Source organism: Pseudorasbora parva, chromosome 2, assembly GCF_024679245.1.
Source record: "Pseudorasbora parva isolate DD20220531a chromosome 2, ASM2467924v1, whole genome shotgun sequence".
NCBI lineage: Eukaryota > Metazoa > Chordata > Actinopteri > Cypriniformes > Gobionidae > Pseudorasbora > Pseudorasbora parva.
Window position 1 is genome coordinate 7,288,055 of NC_090173.1, and position 23,142 is coordinate 7,311,196.

Below are 23,142 nucleotides of genomic sequence, written 5' to 3' on the forward strand. Positions count from 1 at the left end.
CACCATTCAATCCGACACCCCCTAATCTGTCAAAGTATGACAGGAAGGTGCAAGTCACCTTGATTTATAGTGCTCTTTACAATATACAGGTGAAATTTGACTCTTGTGCAAAAGTTCACTTAATTCAGTCATTTAAAAACAAATATATTGAATCAACTCATTACATGCAAAGTGAGAGATTTCAAGCCTTTTTGTTACCGCTTACAAAAAGCCCAAATTCAAACTCTCAGAATATTGAGACAAGGTTCTGTATCGTAGGCTCACCTGCAAAGGGTTCCTGAGCCTTTGAATGGTCTCTCAGTCTGGTTCAGTACGATCCACAATCATGGGGTAGACTGCTGACCTGACAGTTGTGCATAAAACCATTATTCACACCCACCACAAGGCAGGAAAGACTCAAAAGGGAATGGCAACTGAAGTTGGATGTTCTCAAAGTGCTGTATCAAAGCACATTAATAATAGAAAGTTAAGTGGAAGAAAAAGGTGCTCAAGCAGCAGGGATGACCAAAGTCTGGAGAGGATTGTCAGGAAAAGGCCATTCAAATGTGTGGGGCAGCCATCTACCAGGACATTTTAGAGTGCTTCCACACTGCCTAAAGTACCAAAACCTGGTTCAATGGTCTACGGTGCTTGATTGGCCAGCAGGAGAAAGATGAGAGCCATGAGACCGAACAGTGCAGGCGAGCTGAAGGCTGCTATTGAAGCATCCTGGTCTTCATAACTGAATTTTATTCTGAGATTTTTAATTAGGAGTTTCCATAAGCTATAAGCCATGCTCATCTAAATGACAGCAAATAAAAGGCTTGAAATGTTTCACTTTGCTGGTAATGAGTCTATATAATATACACGTTTCACCTTTTATAATTAAAACAGTTGTAAAAAAGGTGATGAATAGATCCCAATCTGCCTCATTTTAAATTCGGGTACCCCGGTCTGAGATGGAGCAGGTTCGCAATGTCTCCTCGCAATGGAGCAGGTTCGCAATGTCTCCTGGACCTTACAAGTGAGCTCCTGTAGGGGACGTTACATTTGCCCTGCAGGGCCTCCCCTTTCCTGAGTCCGCTTCTTTACACTGTCTGCTACCACAAGCAGAATGAAGCAAAGCACACTGCTCTCCTTTTTCAATCTCTTCTAGTCAGACAGCCCTAACCAAAAATAATAATCAACAGATGTATAGAAAATTTAAGTATACAGAAAATAACATGATGATATATAGATAAAATAACCAAAGATAAGAACAAAGGCGAACTAAAACAGTTATAAAAAGAATACACAATATGATGCAGAGATAAAATAAGGTGCAATCAGTCAGACGTACAGTGGCACAGCGCTCACTCAGTGTTTTGAGTCTGGATTTCAATGTGGCTACTGTTGGAAGCTGGTTTCCAACTGCGGCTCCCATAATAGCTAAAAGTAGACTCTGCTTACTTTGAGTGAACTCTTGGTATTTCTAACTGACTTGATCCCGATGGACGAGTGATCTGTTGGGTTTGTATTTAATCAGCATATCTGCAATGTATTGAGGTCCTAGGTCATGGGGTGATTTAGAAACAAGTAATAGCACTTTAAAATCAGTCCTAGATGTAACTGGAAGCCAGTGTAAAGACCTGAGGACTGGTGTGATATGGTCATATTTTCTGGTTCTGCTCAGAATCCTGGCAGCAGCGTTCTTTATGAGCTGCAGCTATCTAACTGTCTTTTTGGGAAGGCCGGTGAGAAGGCCATTACAATAGTGCACCCTGCTGGTGATGAAAGCATGAACCAGTTTCTCTAAATCTTGCCTGGAAACAAAGCATCCAATTCTTGCAATATTTTTCAGATGATACTATGCTGATTTACTTATTGCTTTGACATAACTACTGAAACTCATGACTACTGGGTGTCGTCAGCATAGCTTTGGTATGCAATTTTGTTTATTTTGTATTATTTGGCTCAGTGGCAGCATATGCAGGTTGAATAGGAGTGGTGCAGGAATTGACCCTTGTGGGACTCCGCATGTCATTGATGTCCACTCAGACTTATGGTCGCCTATACTCACATAATAACCTCTCCCTTCTAAGTATGACCTGAACCATTTGAGGACCATCCCCGGAAGCCCGACCCAGTTTTCCAGGCTGTCAAGAAGTATGTTGTGGTCAACAGTGTCGAATGCAGCACGGAGGTCGAGTAGTACCAGAATTGATGTTTTGCCTGTATCAGTATTTAACCGAATATCATTTATAATCTTTATGAGCACTGTCTCTGTGCTGTGATGCGGATAAAACCAGATTGAAAATTGTCGAGCTTAAGGATTTGTTCAGCTGACTGAAAACAATGAGAAAACTCTAGCATTTCATTTAACCCTTTCCTCTCTGGTGTATTTATTGCAAAAAACGAGTTGAGAAAATGAATCTTGTTTTAGCTTTCAAGTGATGCATAGTTTGTGATAGCTGATTGAATAGTTTGTATAAATAAAAGTAGAGACACGCCCACTTGCGTCAACCTCCCCGCCCACGATCCGGTTGAGGTTAACTGGTTAAAGAACTCAAATAAACCACATATTGTCACAGACAGTCGTGGGTTTCTAGCTTCATATTAGAGATTCCCTGAACATGTCATCATATTACTTCTGAGGCATGTGAGACACGTCCAATCAAGGATGAAGGAAACGAGTGTTTAGTGTCCAACATTTTAAACTTAGCCCATCTTCCCGGTTTTTAATTGTTTTAAATTTCCTATTAAATTGATCCTAAAGCCAAACATATGCCGTTGCTACAACAGACAAGAATGAAAAAGACATGCCCTAGAATGAAAAAGTCACTCAGCATCTTGAAGGGCCGATTCCAACCATATTCCTGCAAGTAGTGATTTCATCCACTTCTTGACTGTCAAACCCATTTCTGATTAAATTGAAAGTTTCTTACCAAGACAACAATTCCAATGATATCCCGTGTTGTCTAGATCGAACGCAAGATGCTAGTATTGGAAACTTGCACACAACAGTTTGTCAAATGAGAACGGTTAATATTTCCCGCCAGTGTTGTCATAAAATACAACAGTAGAGACCCATGTCGATCCCTTTTGACGGATCGAAATCCAAATTAGCCTACATGTCATCATTAACACAATTTAGAAGCCAACTACGTTTACTACTACTGTTTAGTTGCTTAGAGCGCTCACTCAATCCTTGTCGCTAACGTCACCTTCTCCACCATTGAGAACTGAAGCATGTTTATTTGCAGCAGGTGAGTAGTAAACATGACACTGACTATTTTGAGTGGCTTCTACATCACTTTGTTTGGCTAAATAAAGCAACTTTTAAATCAGTACTCTACTGTCAAACTGTAACGTTACTGTACAAACAACATATTTACACACTACCCAGTTCAGTTTGCGATTCAAAGTCAAGCTATCATTGCCATGACAGATGGTATAGATGTGTTAGCTGTGCAGTGAAACCACCAATCAGAGCAGAACTCTGCATTAATAGTCACGGCCCTTCCAAATAAGGCAAAAACAGAGCATTACATCCTAGGGTTGTAGATGGACCTGCAACACCGTATCTGGACAATTTGACCTTAAATTAGCCACATACCCTCTATTTAGATATCAGAACAATTTGAAGTATTGTTTCAAATCATTCTAGGGCACCTTTAAAACCATGTAACCATGCATAAATCTTTAGACAATTTGACTGCACATGAGGCAACAAAGACAGATTGTATAAAATCATTTATTTGAGTCATGTCTTGCAGCCAGTACAGAGTCAAATCGCGGACAGGGTGACGTGTAGGTGGTCTCAAACGCATCACCTGAAAGAGGAACATGAAGTGAGCTTGATCAATTTCAGACAATTCAGCCAGAGCAAAGCACGATTAGGATGAAAGCGTACTTGGCTGATAGTAGTCATAAATGTTGATGACTGCTGGCTTGAGATTTTTCACTGCAAGAACCTGTTTCAGCCGAAGAGTGTAGCTCATGGGGACTCCTTTGGGAACCTACGAGACAGAAAGGATGAACAGTATTCGAAGATGGCAGCTAGTGAATATACCCAGTGTACAAGGTCTCACCTCTTTCAGATACACTAGGACATGATCATCATCAGCATCAACCCGCTCCACTAGCGGCGCAAACGACTGGGGTGGAGATCCAAGCTGAGGGCAAATCCATAGTTTACAGACAGACAATTATTTGAAGGAGCTTCTAGCATCTTGGGACTAAATCATCTTGAACACAAACCGGTGACGTATCTGCAGTGAAGCCTGACAGGAGCTTAATGTCCACGATAACCATGTTAGTGCTTGCTTTTACGCCGTTGTATCTGAATGTGTAATGGGGGAAATAAGTGGTTTAGTCAACAGATCAACACAGCTACCTTTTGCAGGAGTCAAACAAGAGCTGGTTTCAGGAAACCAAGCCAAAGATATCCTTACGTCACTGTGAAGTTCAACTTGAGATTGGCTCCAAGCCGTTGGCAGTCTCCCTTAACCGCCGCTTCAACACTCAGTGTCCTGGTGACTTTAACGGGTGTTGGGATGTTGTAGAAACATGCAATCTATAGTACGGAGAGCTTTTTAAGAAATCGGATTTGCACAAGACACAGGAGGTGAAGATACAGACCTGCACAGACACACAGTTGGATCCTGAGGCTTTAACACTATATTTGCCAGGAACGTTCTTCAGCGGTTTCTCCTGATACAGCAGCCTGTTGTCCCGATTCACGGTGAAACTATAAGAGTCTCCTCCTACCACTGACGACTGTACAGTAACGGTGCTGGAGCCGTCCAAACTAAACACTTGAGCAGCGTACACAGACAGGGCATGAAGAGCCACCACAGTGTCCTGAAAACAAGCACCAGATTAAAAACCCCACTCAATGAGCGTGCTCATGTTTGGTAGTCAGAGGCACCTGGGTCGAGGAGAAGCCTCCATAGGGATTCTGCTGGGTCACCAGCCAGTTGACAATGCGGTTAGCATAGCCCAGATTAGCCGTCGTGAGAGGCTGAACAGCGAGAACCGCTAGCAGCACGTAAGCGCTGATCTCAACCGCCAGAGTATCACCAGATGTCGTCTGGGACCAATGGAGCTTAGTGCCTTAGGAGGAGATGGAGGGGAGAAAGTTGATGGCAAAGGCGATAACCAATATCAAGAGGCTGGTGTAAATGTCACCTTCAGAAATGGCAAGGTTGTCCAAGGTAGTTAAAAGCTGAGATCGAGTGGTGGTCTCTCCAGCTAGACTGAAGGTGTAGGCCAGCAGAGCCGTGGCATAAGTGTTTCCCAGGTTCCCAATGACAGGCCTCAAGCAGGACAGAGCGTTGATAATGACGGGATCCTGAAATCAAAGCAAGCGTCAGACAGCAAGGTCACCTGCAAGGAACACATACAACTACGAGATGTTTTACCGTGGCAGGGACGCCTAATTCAAGCAATGATGCCACAACGTAGCCAGTCATGGTCACGTGGTCACCAACTCCCCCCTAAAAAACAAAAGATTTAGAACATACCAAGTCTATTGGTTAGAGCATTAAGAAACGTATAAGGCACCTTCATGTCACTGTGGTACAGAGTTCCCTGTTGCATGAAACAGCCATCTGAACGCTGCTTGCTGATCAACCAATCCTTTGCACTCTGCAGGACATTTGGATCAATGAAGATGAATTGCCTCGCTAGACCAAAAGACCTCAGGACAAAGGCAGTCAACCTGGCCGTGAAGAAGGTTGTGACAACCTGAACTTAAACCGAAAGTGCCATAACAGCTTATACACTCACAACAGTAGAACAGGAAGCAGCTCACCATGTATTGGATTCATCATAACCAAAGGTGCTGTATGAACCATCCTCGTGTCTGTAGTTCAGTTGTCCTTGATATCCTGATTAGGTCAAAAGCCACATGCAAATTGGTCAGGCAGTCTGATAGTCTAAGGGGAAGAGCAGGACTAAACCTTCTTGACATTTAGGCTCATACACATTTAAAGTGGATTGGTCGTCCATACCGATTTGAAGGTAGCCTGTGGCAGTCTCTCGAATGGCTGCGGTGAGTTGCCCAGTGACCTTCAGGTACAGCAGGACGTAAATATTGGGAGCAAGAATGATCATATTCTGTTCTCCACAGCCAGAAGGCATCTGTAACAACCCATCTAGATTCTTCAGTGCACGACCCATTATATCCCCTACAAGAGGAGAAGCATAAAGCCCACATCAGAATTAGCATTATTCAGCCAAACATAATGCATCACTTTCTACTCCATGAAATGCTTTACCAAGGACTGAAACGGAGCATCTGGCTGATCCCTCAATTACATTGCTCGGAAAAGTCACAGTCACGTCTTCAGAAAGAACGTTTCCTGTAGACCGAACAAAGGATCAGCGTTGAACACTAGGCAAATGTTTGGCTGTACAGGGAGAAATCATTGAGTGCAAACAAACCCTTTGGACACAGTAACCAACTCTGGGTGTTTGTCCTTTCAACTCCTCCAGGCTATAAAAAGCAATAAAACACCACGTCAGTAAAGCAGAATGAGTTCCATGATCAAATGCCTGAAGGCCGTTTTACACTTACCAGGACAAGTAGACTTCGAGTGACAACGTCAATGCGTCCTCTTGACGGCACGGTCACGGCCTCAGTGCCACATCGAGTCCGGGATGGCTCAGCTGAAGCATTGACCGTCACATTGACCGTTCCTGTGGTCACAGACAGGAAGTGAGCAACACAGTTCACTTCAAATTTAGAAACAGACGGTACAAAACTGACCGAGAACAGAAGCTGAGAGAACCCATTTGAAGGTCTTTCTCCCATTGGCACAAAGACAGGATGAGTACGGATCAGGATATTCTGTAAGAGTGAAGTTTGTGGATGAAGCTGGAGTCACTTTAACCTGCCAATGAAACGGAGCACATGAAGCAAAGATGGGACCTTCTCTATACATATCCATTATATAAAGGTAAATAAACCATGACAGACCATGATACACTTGGACAGATAGCTGAAGACCGTGGCCTTCAGATCAAAAGACTCCCCACGGACTATGGAGTACGGCAGGGAGAGCTCCAGGAAGAAGGGCTGGAAGACCGTCAGCAAAGCAGGAGGAGCCAGACCGAAACCTATTGAGGACAGGCAGAATGCCTCAGTCTCCCATGTGGTGATGGTGTCAGGAACAGTGAGAGCAACTTGTGTGGATCCAGTGGCTCTGAAGGACAGCCGAAGAGAAATAATGGGAATTAGGGAGTTTACTAATACGTACTCTAGAAGGAACGAGATCCTCCACTAACCCCACTTGAGCAAGCTGCCAGAACCACGTTTCTGGAAAGTAAGTCCTGATGGTCACATCAGAAGAGGAAGCGTCGCCTCCAGCACTTTCTGCTTCCAGAGGACCACGAAGATTCACCACTGAAAGGGACAAGCAATTTTACACCCATTTACTCCACGCACGCTTAGTACATTAGAATAGTTAGTCTGCAGACTATGCCAATATATAGAATAACTGCATTTATGGTTAAACACCCCACACAATTGGCTGTGATTCTCACTCAAATAACCTACTGTCTGGAAAGCGGGACAACAGCCGGCACGGAGGGGCTCGTACAGCAAGATTTGTTGCGATCTTCATTCCCAGGCTCTGTAATAGTAACAGTAGATTCAAAACAATTCAGAGTCATTGACTTCAAGTCTTATTCAGTGACTACGTGGTCATGAATGTTTTCTACCTTGAATGCTGTGTAGGCTTGATTTGTAGGAACAGTGTAGGGAGGATAAATCCTCCCTACAGCAACCTCAACAGCTCGACGGGGTCGAAAACCAAAACATGGTTCATCCTCAACGCTGTACGGGTAACCTGATAGTGAGCGCACTGGGAGCAAGTCAAACACCTGGGACCATGAAACAATTGCTTTCTGTTATTGCACTAAAGGCATTTTTGGCAGGTTATGTTCAGAGTTTATAATGTAAGGCGTTAAAGGTACAACACTGCTATAATCATAACAGCCCTATAACAGCATGGGTTTGTCTAATTGACTCGTCAGCATTACGCAAATTGTAAAGCTGAACCGTCAATCAAGCTCAAGGATTAAGAGCAACTGCACATGGATACCATTTCAGCACTCAGGCGTCTTCCTGGCTCCAAGATCCGGACGCTCTGATCTACAGCACTAAGGCCACACAGAGATCCTGCTTGAGCAGAGACCGTCAAAACATTTCCCTCAGCAGGAACGGCTGTAGCAGGAGAGAACTGTAGAGACACCTGAAACAAGTACAAACACGCTGTAGGGTACATCACCATTCCCCACATAAAGCCAAAAGGATGCTAGTGCACATCATACCTGGTTTTGGAAACACCTTTCTGTCTCAAGAGACACAGTAGCTGCAACTACATTCTCACTGGGAAGAACGCAGTAGACCAGAATCTGCACTGCTGGAGCCATAGCGACACTGACAGACAGTTGGAACGACACAGAGCCACTCGTGACGGTATCAGAAGCGCTCACTTTGACTGTCTGAAATCCATGGAGGACAATCACTCCTCTGGACAGGACCTGACAAGAGACAAACAGGTACATGACCCCTTACACAGCACCACCTCAAAAAAAACAACAATTACTATTTTGAAATTAAACAGCTTTAAGTCCAAGTATTACATATTGGGTGAATACAGAGATCGGAATAGCTGTTTGAAACATTTAAACACGGTTCAATAGTTCCAGTTTGCTTCGCTTGAGGGTCACCAGGGATAAGAGTGACCCTGGGAATTGCAATGCGCTGCTCGTGCATGTTAGGTTTGTTTACAGCAGGGTGCGTTCCTTTGACGCAGCAAACAGCGGTATTGCGCACGTTAAATTGTTGAGGGGTAAAGTACCGTTTCAGCCGAAGAGTTCTAAAAATCAGAAGTCATAAGTCACAGGACTTTGAAGTGCCCACAATAACAATATCATGCCGGTTAGTTATCGTATTATAACGGCAAAGCTAACCACAACTGATGTGCACTCACCATATAGACGATATCAGCGCTGTAGTCACCAGTCTCTCCAACAAAAGAATACTTCACCGTCACTGGAAACACAGCACCACATTTGAGCGGCTGCTCGAGCTTCACTATAGCCAGTTCACTAAATGATGGGCTCTCAGGAGAAGCGGTTCGGAGAAGTCGAACAACCCTTGTATCTGTAGTGAAGTATGGGGATTTGTAACCATAACCAACCACTGGAGTCACACTCACCTGGGGAAACAGTGAATGGAATTGGTTTCTTGCAAGAGTGAGTGGTCTACAGTCACAAAATATAAAGAGCAAATCGTACCACCAGATTGAGATCAGCTTTAGGAAGATTGGCAGTGTTGAGGGAGATCGTGGCCAGTCCGTTCTGGTTTGTGGTCAGATTCAGCAGCAGTTTGTTTGGCCAGCTGGTAGCATCCAGGAGATACACAGCTTTACTTGCAATTGGGGTCCCATCGAAACGAGACACGGATATCTGGTAGAAATGACCAAGGTTAGGAAGGGGAACCAATTTAAAGGCTTCTGCAACCAGGGAGACATTTACCTTTCCATTAATTGTTAATCCAGGTTCAAAATAATCTGGGAGGTCCACAAAGGCGACCTTGCCAACTTCAAATGTAATGGACACCATTGCAGATTTTGACACCACTACATCTGGAAAGCGAGAAAACAAATAAATAAAGTCAACTCCCTCCATACACAGCCATTGGTTCAGATCAGCCAATAGCTCACCTGTTCCCTCCTCAGTGACAGTCACATTTACAAGTAGTGTGTCTTGCATATAATTTTCAAGCGCATTGCCAAAAAACACTGATGTGTCGACAACAAGGACAGCACAGCCTGTAGCATTCATCTGGTAGCAGAACAAAGGAGGTCAAATTAAAGACAAGCAGAAGAAAACCCTCCATTGTAAGGCAGGAGTCAAACCTGTGCAGTTTTATTCAGGCAACGGCGGGTAACGCCAGGCACCGCAACATATGAAAATGGCTCACGGCACACTTCCACCAGCACTTGACCAGGTACAGGTTGGCCATACGTGTATCTGGGAAACGTCACAAGTAACATCAAGAATTGACCATCCGCAAGATAAGAAAATACAAGCCTTACTCACTTGGCACAAGCCTCAACTTTCAGTCCCACAGCGGCAACGCTGTACGTCTGTGGGGTGTTTACGGTAACGTCAAACTTGGGCAAAACTAAAGCAGGAAACAAACTTGCCCAGATTAGGAGCCCAGATCTGTCGTTGAACTGCTGTTGTACATTATAGGAACAAGGACTTACCGTATTTTTTCACCTCAAAAACATGGGAGATCATTCGGTCACCAATAAAAGCCGTTATTGTATACATCCCTATCTGAGCCTCTGGGTTTAACTTGTGAGAAAGCTGCAAGATCCACCCCGTTGAGGAAACGTTTGTCCACTGGCCAATCCGGTTATTACGATTGTCCTATTAAAACAACTAACAGATCAGAGGAAAAAAAAAAACTACAAAAAAAAGAAAAGAAAAAGACACCCATTCAAGAAAAACATCAGCTCCGTTCAAAGACTTGCACTGGAGCAAATTCTTACCTCCACTGCCACCAGATTGTACTGAAAGACACAAATACAGGAATATTAGGCATTCAAGAGAATGACGCAGTAGTCAAACGGTGCACATAATTTGCCGTTTGATTTTGGTCAGGCCTTACCATCTGATCAAGAGGCACAAGTTTGGCATCCATGGTGACAACTCTGAAATTCACTGCAAAAACAGCAATGAACGCTCACATAAGTAGCATAATACCGATGATCAGAACTTGTGTAACTGGATTCTCTACAGCTCTAATATTCAACCATGGGTCATGCACTGCTCACCCGTTTGTCCTGGATTGTAGATGGGTTTGTCTGTTTGGATGAAGGTCAAAGGCATGTAACGTCTGAACATGACTTTCCTCTCTTCGGTCGCTCTGAAGACACTCCCTTGAACTTCCACCTTCAGCTTCTGCACAGATTCTCCAACTACTCGAGGAGCCTGCAGAGAAACTCAGTTAACACACAACAAACCAGACAAGGGAGAGAAAAAAAAAAAAAAAAAAAAAAAACAGACGTCGCATGACAACAGACCTGGAAACTAAAGCAGCGATGAAATGGCTTAGAAGAAACCTGCTGCACAAGTTGAGTCGTGCCGTTTTTGTCATCGAGCAGAGAAACGGTCATCGTGAGACTCTCTTGTGGTTTCAGAAGACTTGCACACAATTTGGCATCAGATCCAGACTCAGTCACTGCAGGGAACATCACCATAAATAATCTGTGAAAACATGAGGAAAAAGAAAAAAGGAAAGGGAATCAGTTGTCGGATTTGGTTGGGGACTTGTGGAAAAACCACAGACATTGCAACACTGGTCTGCCATCAGAAAGCCTTGGTTTCCCATCATAACATTAGGCCACTTCCATTCACTTCAAAGCCCATGGTACTTACGGCCTTTTCTGGCCATGAACAGCAAAGAGGAAAAGGGCTAAGATAAGCCCTTTCCAAACACAAATCTCCCTCACAGCCATGAAGAGGTATCATCCAAGACCACACAAAAGTCTTTCAAAAACCTGCACCACTACTCTACAGCTTAACTCTGAATCATCTGCACTCATGGCAGCATTATTGAAAGGCTCTTAATAATTGGGATCAGGTCTATTTAGCACTCACAGGCAATCAGGCCCTATTTAGGGCGGAGCCCCGGTAATTAGTCATTGTCATACGGTAACACTCACAGTGGCCCTCATTTATCAAAAGTGCGTACACCAAATTTCCAGCGTACACCTTGCGTACACCCAAACCCAAGTTGACTTTGAGATTTATCAATATGGACGTTGGCGTACGGCACGCTCAAATCCTACGCCAGCTCAGGAGGTGGTGTACGCACGTTTGAGTTAGTGGGAAAATGCGCAGAAAAGCAATTCCTAACACCACAAAACGCACTGACAAGATATGCTATATGACCCACTGTTAAAAACCACAACAACAACATTCAGTGTTTATTTTTGTGCAACATGAACGTCAATGTTTAATTTGTGTGACTTTACCAAAGCGTTTGATTTGTAGGCATATGTATTCCTCCAGTCGCGAGACTGTGCGCTTTATCTGACGTTTCAGGCCCGCCTGGCCCGGCAGCTGCGCACAGACTGGGACTAAAATAATTCAGACTGACAAAATAATAAAAATGACCTTCTTCTTTTAATTAATAATAAAATCAATAAAAACGACACTCTTCTTCTGAATAACAAGCGTCATTAAGAATAATAATCATAATAATAATAAGAATCTTACAAATCGTCATGTAATTATTAATGTGAATGAATCTTACTCCACATCACATCATCATCACTATTGTACACCCCAATACATGTGCCGTGATACGAAATTAAATGAAAATTTTTTCAAAACGTGTTGTAAAATAATGCAGTGATGGTAATTTATCATCCAAACAGCTATTTAAACTGCTGGAGTGCGCTTCTCAACCTCCACACTATAACAGTACTCGTTATTTGTGTCCATATTTTGTTTTTGTAGGTGCCAATTCCACTCTTTAAACTCCCAAATAAAACAATTTCGGGGTTTTTTTCCACTTCCCTGGTGATGGTCTCGATGGACGCGTCTCAATCATCTCACTAGTTCAGTAGTCAGGGCACTGATCAGGGAGTCAGCCCATTAACTTATGTTCTAATCAGTGCCCTGACTAGTGGACTAGTGAGATGATTGAGCGCGCCCGATCTCCACGTCGGAGAAGTTTCGCTTCTTTGCCGTCTTCTGTTTGTCCATGGCGTAAAATGAGGGCGTGGGGGAGGCGGAGACTTGAATATATAGGGGCGTGTTATTCTAATGACGATCGTTTTCAGCCGCGGCATTTATGAAGGGCAGGTATTGCGTACACCTGGATTGCAGAGGTGCGCACAGCTTCATAAATCAGGCGATGAGAGGAGTGTAAGCATAATCTTACGCCAACATATACACCCGTTTCTATGCAAGATTGATAAATGAGGGCCAGTGAGAGTAACATGTGAATTCAAAATGTTGAGCAGGTTGAGAGGAGGCGACTCAAATATCAATCTCCGGGGGGCATTCTACTTCCTGTTCCTCAACACTATCACTGTAATATCACAATGGTCTACAGAAGCTCTTATTAAGAATTTACAGAGGATTAGATGTTGATGTTGTAGTAGTTTGTTATCATTATGGAGATCAGTGTTTGCTTTAGTTGGCCCCTTGACCTTTTAACATTATATTATCTCTGGCTGCTGTGTGACACTTTTGTTATGGCAAGGAAAGCCAAAAGGGAAAGCATCCAGGTGATGTTGGTTTGTTATTGATGATATCAACATAATCATCATCTGGATTCAGTATGCAGTCTTTGTGAGGGGTTATTCATTTTAACAGATTGAATAATATTTGCGCTGTGATCGTGGCATGAGCTTCAGCAGTTTCATAATCATTTATGAAGGATTTTAAATGCATAAGATAAAACCTGTGAGCTACTTTTGAGCTACTTTGTCATTCAGACACAAATAGACATCAAGAATCAACGTATGAATCTCAACATTGGTGACAATCAAAAGCTTCATGCGGCAATGCATGCTGGGTATTTTGAGCAGTGAGTTCACTTTGACCTCACATTGAGACCATAGTATGAACACACAGTGAGAGGGCTGTGAGGATACACTTTTAGATCACTGAGGCCCTGTCCCAAAATTAAAAAAAAATCATCTGCTGGAACAGTAGCAGAAGGTTGGTGGTAGTAGTAGAAGTCACCCAATGGGCAATGAACAAGTTGAAAGGTTCAACAGGATGCTCTTGTCCAAGAAAGTCCATGGTGTTGAGCTTAGGTTCCTGATTTATAAAGGGATGTTTGCGCAGGTTCTGGCGTACGCATGGTTTTATAAATCTTTTAGGATGAAATCTACGCAAAGTTTTATAAATGAGACCCCTGAACTTGATGCGAGCAGCGAGTGGTAGCCAATGCAGAGGCGAGTCGGCAATATGAAATGAGGATCATGCCATTTTGGCAATATGGAGGTGTTCAATATTTTAAAGACTATTTGATTGGTCTGAACAGTTTCTGCTCGGGCAAAATTACTCCTCAACGGATCGAGTCCAGACCGAATTGCCCTACCTCAAATGTTGTGGCTGCAGCTGGCATCCAGTCTAGTTCAACCCACTAATGAGATGTATATCTACTACCTCTCACAGTCTCGCTTTAATTTTTTCTGTTAAAAATCAAAGCTGGCGCTACTGGGAATAAGGGCTATACTAACCAACCGCAGAAACATACGTCACAGCAGTCTCAGGACAGCGGCTCCAATAAATATTGGGAAAATCCCTTAAAAGTGGCTTCAAACCACTTTTATTACACTGCAGTTTGAAGAAGAAAATACCAAATTTGCACATTGTTGATCTTGAAGCGCACGATAGACATACATAACATTAGAAACTTGATTTTCACCCCAGGGGGTCTTTAAACACTCGAGGAATGAATCTCGTTGACTTAACTGATTAACCACCACCTGCAATTCACTTTCGCCTCCCTCAATATGTTTCTATTGCCTGATGATAAAGTGTGCTGATGATTAAAAGTGTTTAAATATCACTGCCATTGTCAGCGGCGATGATTGAGAGAAGCTACTGAGCAGTAAACAGCAGTAGAGCTTAACAGAAGTTCTGCAAAGGTTTCTGAAAGAGCCGATTGATAGTCGTTTGGTGTTGGATGATTGCTCTTAATGGCTGTGAGGGAGAGTTGTGTTTGGAGAGGGCTCATTTTAGCTCTCTTCATTTTTGCTGTTGCTGGACAGACATCTGGACCGTGAGTATCATTTAAATGTTTGAAGTGAAGGGGTTTGTAAAAAAACAAAAACCTTGTACAAATGCTTAATTGTATCTTATTTTTCCACAGGTTCTTCATGGTCATGTTTCCTGCAGTGATTGAGTCAGGCTCTGATGCCAAATTATGTGTAACACTTCTGAAAGCCCAAGAGAGTCTCACGATGACGGTTTCTCTGCTTGATGACAAGAACAGGACGACTCAACTTGTGCAGCAGGTTTCTTCTTTGCCGTTTCACCGCTGCTTTAATTTCCAGGTCTGTTATCATGAGACATGTGGCTTTTTCTAGTGTGGCTTGTTGTATATCAACTGAGTTTCTCTACAGGCTCCTCGAGTAGATGGAGAATCTGTGCAGAAGCTGAAGGTGGATGTTCAAGGGAGGGCCTTCAGAGCGACCGAAGAGAGGAAGGTCATGTTCAGACGCTACCTGAATTTGACCTTCATCCAAACAGACAAACCCATCTACAATCCAGGACAAACGGGTGAGCAGTTCGTGACCCTTGGTTAAATTATAAGGGCTGTAGACAGTCCCTTACGGTACAAGTTCTGATCCTCTTCAAATGCATGCTGCAAATCATTTGAGTGTTTATTGCTGTTTTTGCAGTGAATTTCAGAGTTGTCACCATGGATCCCAAATTTGTACCTTTTGATCAGATGGTAAGGCCTTACCATGAACAAACTGTAAATTTAATGTAGGTTATTTTTCCGTGCCCTGACTTCGGTTTCAGTTGTGCATGTTTCACTAATGACTTTGCTGCCTCAATGCTTGTGCTTTTAAATGCCTGATATTCCTGTCTTTGTGTCTTGCAGTACAATCTGGTGGTGGTGGAGGTGAGGATATGCTCCAGTGCAAGTCTTTGAATGGAGCTGAAGCGTTGTTGGTTTTTTTGGTTACCTGTTTGTAGTGTTTCCCTCTGAGCTGTTAATTGTTTTAATAGGACAATAATAATAACCGGATTGCTCAGTGGACAAATGTTTCCTCAACGGGGTCGATCTTGCAACTCTCTCATGAGTTAAACCCAGAGGCTCAGACAGGGATGTATACACTAAAGGCTTTTATTGGTGACCGACTGAGCTCCCAAGCTTTTGAGGTGAAAAAATATGGTAAGTCGTTGTTCCTATAATGTACAGCAGTTCAATGATATATCTGAGGTCGTGATCTAAAGCATCTCTTTTCTGATTTAGTTTTGCCCAAATTTGATGTGACCCTAAACGTACCACAGATGTACAGTGTTGGAGATGTGGGACTGACCGTTCAGGCTTGTGCCAAGTGAGTGAGGCTTATGTTCTCTTGTTTTGTGGTTGGTCAGTTCTTGATCCTGCTCCTTGTGCGGTTTCCCAGATACACATATGGCCAACCTGTTCCTGGTCAAGCATTGCTGGAAGTGTGCCGTGATCCCTTTCCATATGCTATTCTGAATGATGTGGCTCCTGATGTGACACGTCGGTGTCTGAATAAAACCGCAAAGGTGTGACTGCTGCCTTAGTGCTGAGGGTTTGTCTGCTTGTGCTTGCCTTTAATATGAATTTCTCTCCTGCTACCAGATGAATGCTACGGGCTGTGCCTCTCTTACTGTCGACACATCAGTGTTTTTCAACACCAAGTTTGAAAATGAGATGCAAGATCTCTTTCTTGTAAATGTGACCGTCACTGAGGAGGGAACAGGTGAGCTATTGGCTGAGCTGAACCAACAGCACATGCTTGAATTGGATGGCTTGATTTATTTGTTCCCTGTCCAGATGTTGTGATGTCAAAGTCTGCAACCGTGTCCATTACATTTGAAGTCGGCAAGGTCACGTTTGTGGACCTCCCGGATTATTTTGAACCCGGATCAGTGATTAATGGAAAGGCAAGTAAAAGTTTATCCCTGGTCACAGAAGCCTTTAAATTGGTTCCTAACCTTGATCGTTCCCAACAGATATCGGCGTCTCGTTTCAATGGGACTCCAATTGCGAACAAAGCAGTGTATCTCCTGGATGGTAACAGCTGGCCAAACAAACGGCTGCTGAATCTGACCACAAACCAGAATGGGCTGGTCATGTTCTCCCTCAAGACTGCTGATCTTCCAAAAGCTGATCTCAATCTGGTGGTACGATTTGCTCTTTATATTTTGTGACATGAAGATATCTCTCTCTCTCTTGCAAGAAACTGATTCCGTTCATTGTTCCCCAGGCAAGTGCGACTCCAGAGGTTGTTTATAATTACAAATCACCATACTTCACTACAGATTCGAGGGTTGTTCAACTTTCCGGACCTACTTCTGACAGCCCATCACTTAGTGAACTGACTATAGTGAAACTCGAGCAGCCGCTCAAATGTGGGGCTGTGTTTCCAGTGACCGTGAAGTATTCTTTTGTTGGAGAGACTGGCGACTACAGCGCTGACATAATCTATATGGTGAGTGGACATTTAATTTGTGCTGGTCTGTTTGCTCAGCACCTTGTATCCATCTGTGTGTCTTCTGTCAGGTCTTGTCCAGGGGAGTGATCGTCCTCCATGGATTTCAGACGGTCAAAGCGAGGGCTTCTGATACAGTCACGAGCGGCTCGGTGTCGTTCCAACTGTCTGTCAGTGTCGCTATGGCTCCAGCAGTGCAGATTCTGGTCTACTGCGTTCTGCCCAGTGGTGATGTAGCTGCAGCTAGTGTGTTGTTTGATACTGAAATGTGTTTCCAAAACCAGGTATGATGTGCACTAGCATCTGTTTGGCTTATGCGGGGGATGGTGACATGCCCTACATGACATGTTGGTCCTTTTTTCAGGTGTCTCTACAGTTTTCTCCGGCTACGGCTGTTCCTGCTGAGGGAAATGTTCTGACTGTCTCTGCTCAAGCAGGATCTCTGTGTGGCCTTAGTGCTGTAGATCAGAGCGTCCGGATCTTGGAGCCAGGAAGACGTCTGAGTGCTGAAATGGTATCATTTTTAACAAACTTAAAGGATCCTTTTTTTCTTTTAGGCTGTAATAATTTATCAGTTCATTAAAGTTGTGTTTAGTGCAACAAGTCACTGGTTCAAAGCATCTGCCGAATTAATGAATGTAGAGCTATCAAATGTGACTGAAGGTGGTCTGCTGGAAGCTCTGCTCTACTTTTTAAAGTTAAATGGATTTCTTACAAAAACCTTTAATTTGCTTCAGATGGACTTCATTAACCCCCTGGAGCCATGAGGTTTACTTTTCTAATGGCAGGATGCTTAACTTTACTCATAGACATGCTGTCATTTAACTCTGCTCAACTAATGTTTACTAGATTAATGTGGTTAAATGATCCATGTGCTTTATTCCCCCCCCCCCCACCCCCTGTTCTCAGGTGTTCAACTTGCTCCCAGTGCGACTGCAATCAGATTATCCATATGAAGTTGAGGATGAACAGGAGTGTCTGAATGTTCGAGCCCGTCGAGCTGTTCCTACAGAACAAGCCTACGAAACCTTCAGGGTAGAAAGTTTATCATTTACTAAATCCTCCTTAATTTTTCAAACATCTTATGTTTGTTTCTTCATTTGGAAGAATGCGGGGATGAAGGTTGCAACAAATTTGCCTATCAGAGCACCTCAGTGTCTGACGTACAGAGGCCTGGACTATTATCGCAACTTCCCTAAGGGTATGTCTGTTACTTTGACTCTTGCTCTGGAAATTGCTACATGACTTGCAGATTCAGTTGCTATAAACCCAATTGTCCTGCAGTGTGGTTTCACGGGTTCCCTGAACCCATAATGGCTGCTGCTCTTCCATTAGAAGAAAGTGAGGGCGACACATCCTCTTTTGATGTGACCGTTAGAACTTACTTTCCAGAAACGTGGATCTGGCAGCTTGCTCAAGTGGGGTTGGTGTGGCTTCTTTTGTTCCATCTCTAAAGCTCGCTGCCCACAATATTTACTTCTCATTCCCATTATTTCACTCTTTTTCTGCTATCCTTCAGAGCCACTGGATCCACACAAATTCCCATCACTGTTCCTGACACCATCACCACATGGGAGACTGAGGCGTTCTGCCTGTCCTCCAAAGGTTTCGGTCTGGCAGTCTTTTGATCTGAAGGCCACTGTCTTCAGCTATCTGTCCAAGTGCATCATGGTCTGTCATGCTTTATTTTCCTTTATATAATGGCTCTGTATAGAAGGTCCCGTCTTTGCTCCATGTGCCGTTTCATTGGCAGGTTAAAGTGACTCCAGCTTACTCCACAAACTTTACTCTTAAAGAATATCCTGAGCCGTACACATCCTGTCTTTGTGGCAATGGGAGAAAGACCTTCAAATGGGCTCTCTCAGCTTCTGTTCTCGGTCAGTTTTGGACTGTTTCTGAATTTGAAGTGAATGTGGCGTTGCTCACTTCCTGTCTGTCACCACAGGAACTGTCAACGTGACGGTCAATGCTTCAGCTGAGCCATCCCGGACTCGATGTGGCACTGAGGCCGTGACCGTGCCGACGAGAGGCCGCATTGATGTAGTTACTCGAAGTCTACTTGTCCTGGTAAGTGTTAACCAGCCTTCTGGAGTTTGCTCATGGAGCTCATTCTGCTTTACTGACGTGCTTTTATTGCCTTTTTTTTTTTTAAAGCCTGAAGGCGTTGAAAGGACAAACACCCAGAGTTGGTTACTGTGTCCAAAGGGTTTGTTTGCACTCCATTAATGGCCCAATACATTTCTCCCTGCACAGCCAAAAACATTAGCCTTGTGCTTAATGCCGATCCATTTTGTTTGGTCTGCAGGAAACGTTCTTTCTGAAGATGTGACTCTGACTCTTCCAACAAACGTGATTCCGGGATCAGCCAGATGCTCAGTTTCAGTCCTTGGTAAAGCATTTCTAGTAGTAGAAACTGGCAGGTGGTGATTTGCAGAATCAGTTAGATTTTGATGTGGGTTTTATGTCTCCCCTTTTTGTAGGGGATATAATGGGTCGTGCGCTGAAGAATCTAGATGGGTTGATACAGATGCCATCTGGCTGTGGAGAACAGAATATGATCATTCTTGCTCCCAATATTTACATCCTGCTGTACCTGAAGGTCACGGGGCAACTCACCGCAGCCATTCGAGAGACCGCCACGGGCTACCTTCAAATCGGTATGGCTGAACGGATCCATTAAAGAGAACTCAAATTCATAATGGAAAACTTTTTGCAGGGCTCCCATTTCCCTGACATAAAGGCTTTCCAAAACGTATGATAGTTTGAGGTGATGGATAGGTAGCCCCCACCCTGGTTGTCAATCATTGCTTGAGACCCTTCCTGACTAATTTCCATGTGGTTTTTGACCTGAACAGGATACCAAGGACAACTGAACTACAGGCACAGTGATGGCTCGTACAGCACTTTTGGCTATGATGCATCCAATACATGGTGAGTTTCATGCTATTGTGGTTTTTATGTAACTTGCGTCACCAGCAGTTTAACAGGCTTCCTCCATGGCCAGGTTGACCGCCTTTGTCATGAGGTGTTTTGGTTTGGCAACGCAATTTGTTTTCATCGATCCGAATGTCCTTCAGAGTGCAAAGGGCTGGCTAATAAGCCAGCAGGGTTCTAATGGCTGTTTCGTGCAACAGGGAACTTTGTACCACAATGACATGAAGGTACATCAATGGTTATCAAATGGACCGTAAACCATAAGCTCTGTCTGAGGCTTTTTTTTTGGTGTCTTTTAGGGTGGAGTTGGTGATAACGTCACCATGACCGCCTACATCGTCGCATCTCTTCTTGAACTAGGCGTCCCTGTCACAGTAAAAACCCTTTCAGTAGTTGTATGAGCTCCTTGCTGTTCTGGCTGATGTCTGAGATCTGCTTCGCTTTCAGGATCCCATCATTACCAACGCTCTGTCCTGCTTGAGGCCTGTTGTTGGGAACCTGGGAAACACTTATGCCACGGCTCTGCTGGCCTACACCTTCAGTCTAGCTGGAGAGACCACCACTCGATCACAGCTTTTAACTGCCTTGAACAACCTTGCCATTTCTGAAGGTGAAATTCACCAGCATCTTGAGTGGTGTGTATAGTCTTAAGCATTGCCTCGAATGTCAACTTTCTTAGTAGAAAGGACTTTGGTAAAGGTAGGAGTTTTGTATAAACACAGAGCAATAGGTTGACATGCGCAAAGCCTTTATGAAGGTTAAGTGTATTCTGTACTTTGGTTGCACAAGGTTTAAGCTGCAAACGACACTTTCAATGTGAACATTTCACACACAATTTGCTATACAAATATATCATTGCTCAGTGCAGTTTGCATTTAATACTTGTACATTGGCTATGGCAGTTTCCACACTTCATTAAGTAGCAAATCAGTATCATAAAATTTATGAAGGATCATGACACTGAAGAATGGAGCAAGCTCCCTTTTCGTTGGCCATTTGATGACAAACCCCATTTGAACACTCAAAAAATGGAATAAAATCTTGCACTATTGTTCAAACGGTTGACCCCAATATCAGAACTGTTTCACCTTATAACTGACACTGTCGTTTTTCTCCTTGAATGGGTTTATGTTTGCGGTTCTTTGCCGTTGACTTTCTCCCCGCCATCTCTTCAGGTGCTAAGCTCCACTGGTCTCAGACGACATCTGGTGATACTCTGGCGGTGGAGATCAGCGCGTATGTGCTGCTAGCGGTTCTCGCTGTTCAGCCTCTCACGACGGCTAATCTGGGCTATGCTAACCGCATTGTCAACTGGCTGGTGACCCAGCAGAATCCCTATGGAGGCTTCTCCTCCACCCAGGTGCCTCTGACTAGCAAATATGAGCACAATCATTGAGTGGAGTTTTTAATCTGGTGCTCGTTTTCAGGACACGGTGGTGGCTCTTCATGCTCTGTCTGTGTACGCTGCTCAAGTCTTCAGCTTGGACGGCTCAAGCACCGTTGCCGTACAGTCCTCAGTGGTAGGAGGAGACTCTTATAGCTTCACTGTGAATCGGGACAACAGGCTACTGTATCAGGAGAAGCTGCTGAAGAACGTTCCTGGCAAATATACTGTTAAAGCTTCAGGATCCACTTGTGTGTCTGTGCAGGTCTGTATCTTCAGCTCCTTTTACACTTTCTGTTGCACGCATCAAAAGCCTACCGTGCTTTCTTTGTATTCTAGGTTGCATGTTTCTACAACATCCCAACACCCATTAAAGATACCAAAACACTGAGCGTTGACGCAAAGGTGACCGGAGACTGCCGACCGCTTGGCGCCAATCTCCTGTTGAACTTCACGGTGAAGTAAGAAAGGCTTTGACTTCATCCTGAAACCAGTTTATGTCTCTGACAAGAGGAACCGCTTGATCCTGTTGACTAAATTCGTTTTCAGATACAATGGAGCAAAATCATCTACTAACATGGTTCTAGTGGACATTAAACTCCTGTCGGGCTTCACGGCTGATGCATCACTGGTACGCAAGACTTTGCAAATCCTGAGATGCTTGAGGCTCTTTCAGATGTAATTGTGTCTGTAAACATTGGTCTCTTCCCCTCAGCTTGGATCTCCACCGGAGTCGTTTGCTCCGCTAGTGGTGCGGGTTGATTCTGAAGAGGATCATGTCCTAATTTATCTGAAAGAGGTGAGACTGGGTATAATCACTAGCTGCCACATTGTCCAATGCTGTTTGTGCTGCTGTTCATCCTTTCTGTCTCGCAGGTTCCCAAAGGTGTCCCCAAGACTTACACTCTTCAGCTGAAACAGGTTCTTGCAGTGAAAAATCTCAAGCCAGCGGTCATCAACATTTATGACTACTATCAGACAAGTATGCTTTCATCCTAATCAAGCTCTGCTCTGGCTGAATTCACTGAACTTGATCCAGCTCACTTCATGTTCCTCTTTCAGGTGATTCGTTTGAGACCACCTACACATCTCCTTGTCCATGACACTGCTATAGGACGTGACTCAAAATAAATGATTTTATGCAATCACTTGTTTGCCTTTTGTTTAACATGACGAGTGTTGCAGGTCACTGTTGTTATAGAAGTGGTTTCCTAAACTGAACATCTAACTTTGGTTAAGACTAGTAACGATATGCTTGAAGCAAACTCTTCAGGGGTGAGAAATGCCAGAACAACTCCTAATGTCTTCACGGTCCTTGAGATGAGGGTGTTTCAGAAGGAAGACTGGCCTTCCCACCTGATTATAACCTCACTGGCTTTTCCCTGCCCAAACTGTATCCTGAACCCATGTCACCATTCAATCCGACACCCCCTAATCTGTCAAAGTATGACAGGAAGGTGCAAGTCACCTTGATTTATAGTGCTCTTTACAATATACAGGTGAAATTTGACTCTTGTGCAAAAGTTCACTTAATTCAGTCATTTAAAAACAAATATATTGAATCAACTCATTACATGCAAAGTGAGAGATTTCAAGCCTTTTTGTTACCGCTTACAA

At 43.8% G+C, this 23,142-nt stretch overlaps 2 protein-coding genes across 2 annotated transcripts in view; one reads left to right on the top strand and one right to left on the bottom strand.

Moving 5' to 3' along the window:
• Nucleotides 1-3,696: 3,696 nt before the first annotated feature.
• Nucleotides 3,697-11,594, bottom strand: LOC137090869 (alpha-2-macroglobulin-P-like). Its single transcript, XM_067454848.1, has 34 exons — nt 11,422-11,594; nt 11,067-11,250; nt 10,818-10,974; nt 10,652-10,704; nt 10,533-10,553; nt 10,245-10,410; nt 10,075-10,159; nt 9,891-10,005; nt 9,696-9,816; nt 9,508-9,617; nt 9,268-9,438; nt 8,961-9,188; nt 8,296-8,508; nt 8,067-8,216; nt 7,684-7,845; nt 7,520-7,595; nt 7,249-7,366; nt 6,941-7,166; nt 6,731-6,854; nt 6,539-6,660; nt 6,406-6,457; nt 6,240-6,323; nt 5,973-6,149; nt 5,774-5,849; nt 5,524-5,680; nt 5,382-5,456; nt 5,149-5,311; nt 4,889-5,073; nt 4,600-4,821; nt 4,413-4,534; nt 4,219-4,300; nt 4,050-4,133; nt 3,872-3,977; nt 3,697-3,791 (listed from the first exon to the last, which is right to left on the bottom strand). Exons 1-34 carry the CDS (start codon nt 11,499-11,501, stop codon nt 3,709-3,711), a joined length of 4,350 nt encoding a protein of 1,449 aa, XP_067310949.1. The 5' UTR covers nt 11,502-11,594; the 3' UTR covers nt 3,697-3,708.
• A 2,990-nt stretch (nt 11,595-14,584) lies between these two features.
• Nucleotides 14,585-23,142, top strand: part of LOC137048399 (uncharacterized) — a 29,940-nt gene continuing 21,382 nt past the window's right edge. Inside the window, 35 exon segments of the mRNA XM_067426539.1 lie at nt 14,585-14,791; nt 14,882-15,065; nt 15,135-15,291; nt 15,414-15,466; nt 15,620-15,640; nt 15,748-15,913; nt 15,995-16,079; nt 16,152-16,278; nt 16,355-16,475; nt 16,550-16,659; nt 16,729-16,899; nt 16,983-17,207; nt 17,279-17,491; nt 17,572-17,721; nt 18,117-18,242; nt 18,315-18,408; nt 18,492-18,630; nt 18,727-18,825; nt 18,827-18,878; nt 18,961-19,084; nt 19,153-19,274; nt 19,362-19,413; nt 19,513-19,596; nt 19,688-19,864; nt 20,063-20,138; nt 20,212-20,368; nt 20,441-20,515; nt 20,589-20,751; nt 21,317-21,501; nt 21,569-21,790; nt 21,865-21,986; nt 22,075-22,156; nt 22,241-22,324; nt 22,402-22,507; nt 22,588-22,627. Of these exon segments, the coding sequence (XP_067282640.1) occupies nt 14,709-14,791; nt 14,882-15,065; nt 15,135-15,291; nt 15,414-15,466; nt 15,620-15,640; nt 15,748-15,913; nt 15,995-16,079; nt 16,152-16,278; nt 16,355-16,475; nt 16,550-16,659; nt 16,729-16,899; nt 16,983-17,207; nt 17,279-17,491; nt 17,572-17,721; nt 18,117-18,242; nt 18,315-18,408; nt 18,492-18,630; nt 18,727-18,825; nt 18,827-18,878; nt 18,961-19,084; nt 19,153-19,274; nt 19,362-19,413; nt 19,513-19,596; nt 19,688-19,864; nt 20,063-20,138; nt 20,212-20,368; nt 20,441-20,515; nt 20,589-20,751; nt 21,317-21,501; nt 21,569-21,790; nt 21,865-21,986; nt 22,075-22,156; nt 22,241-22,324; nt 22,402-22,507; nt 22,588-22,627 (4,247 nt within the window). The 5' untranslated portion in view covers nt 14,585-14,708.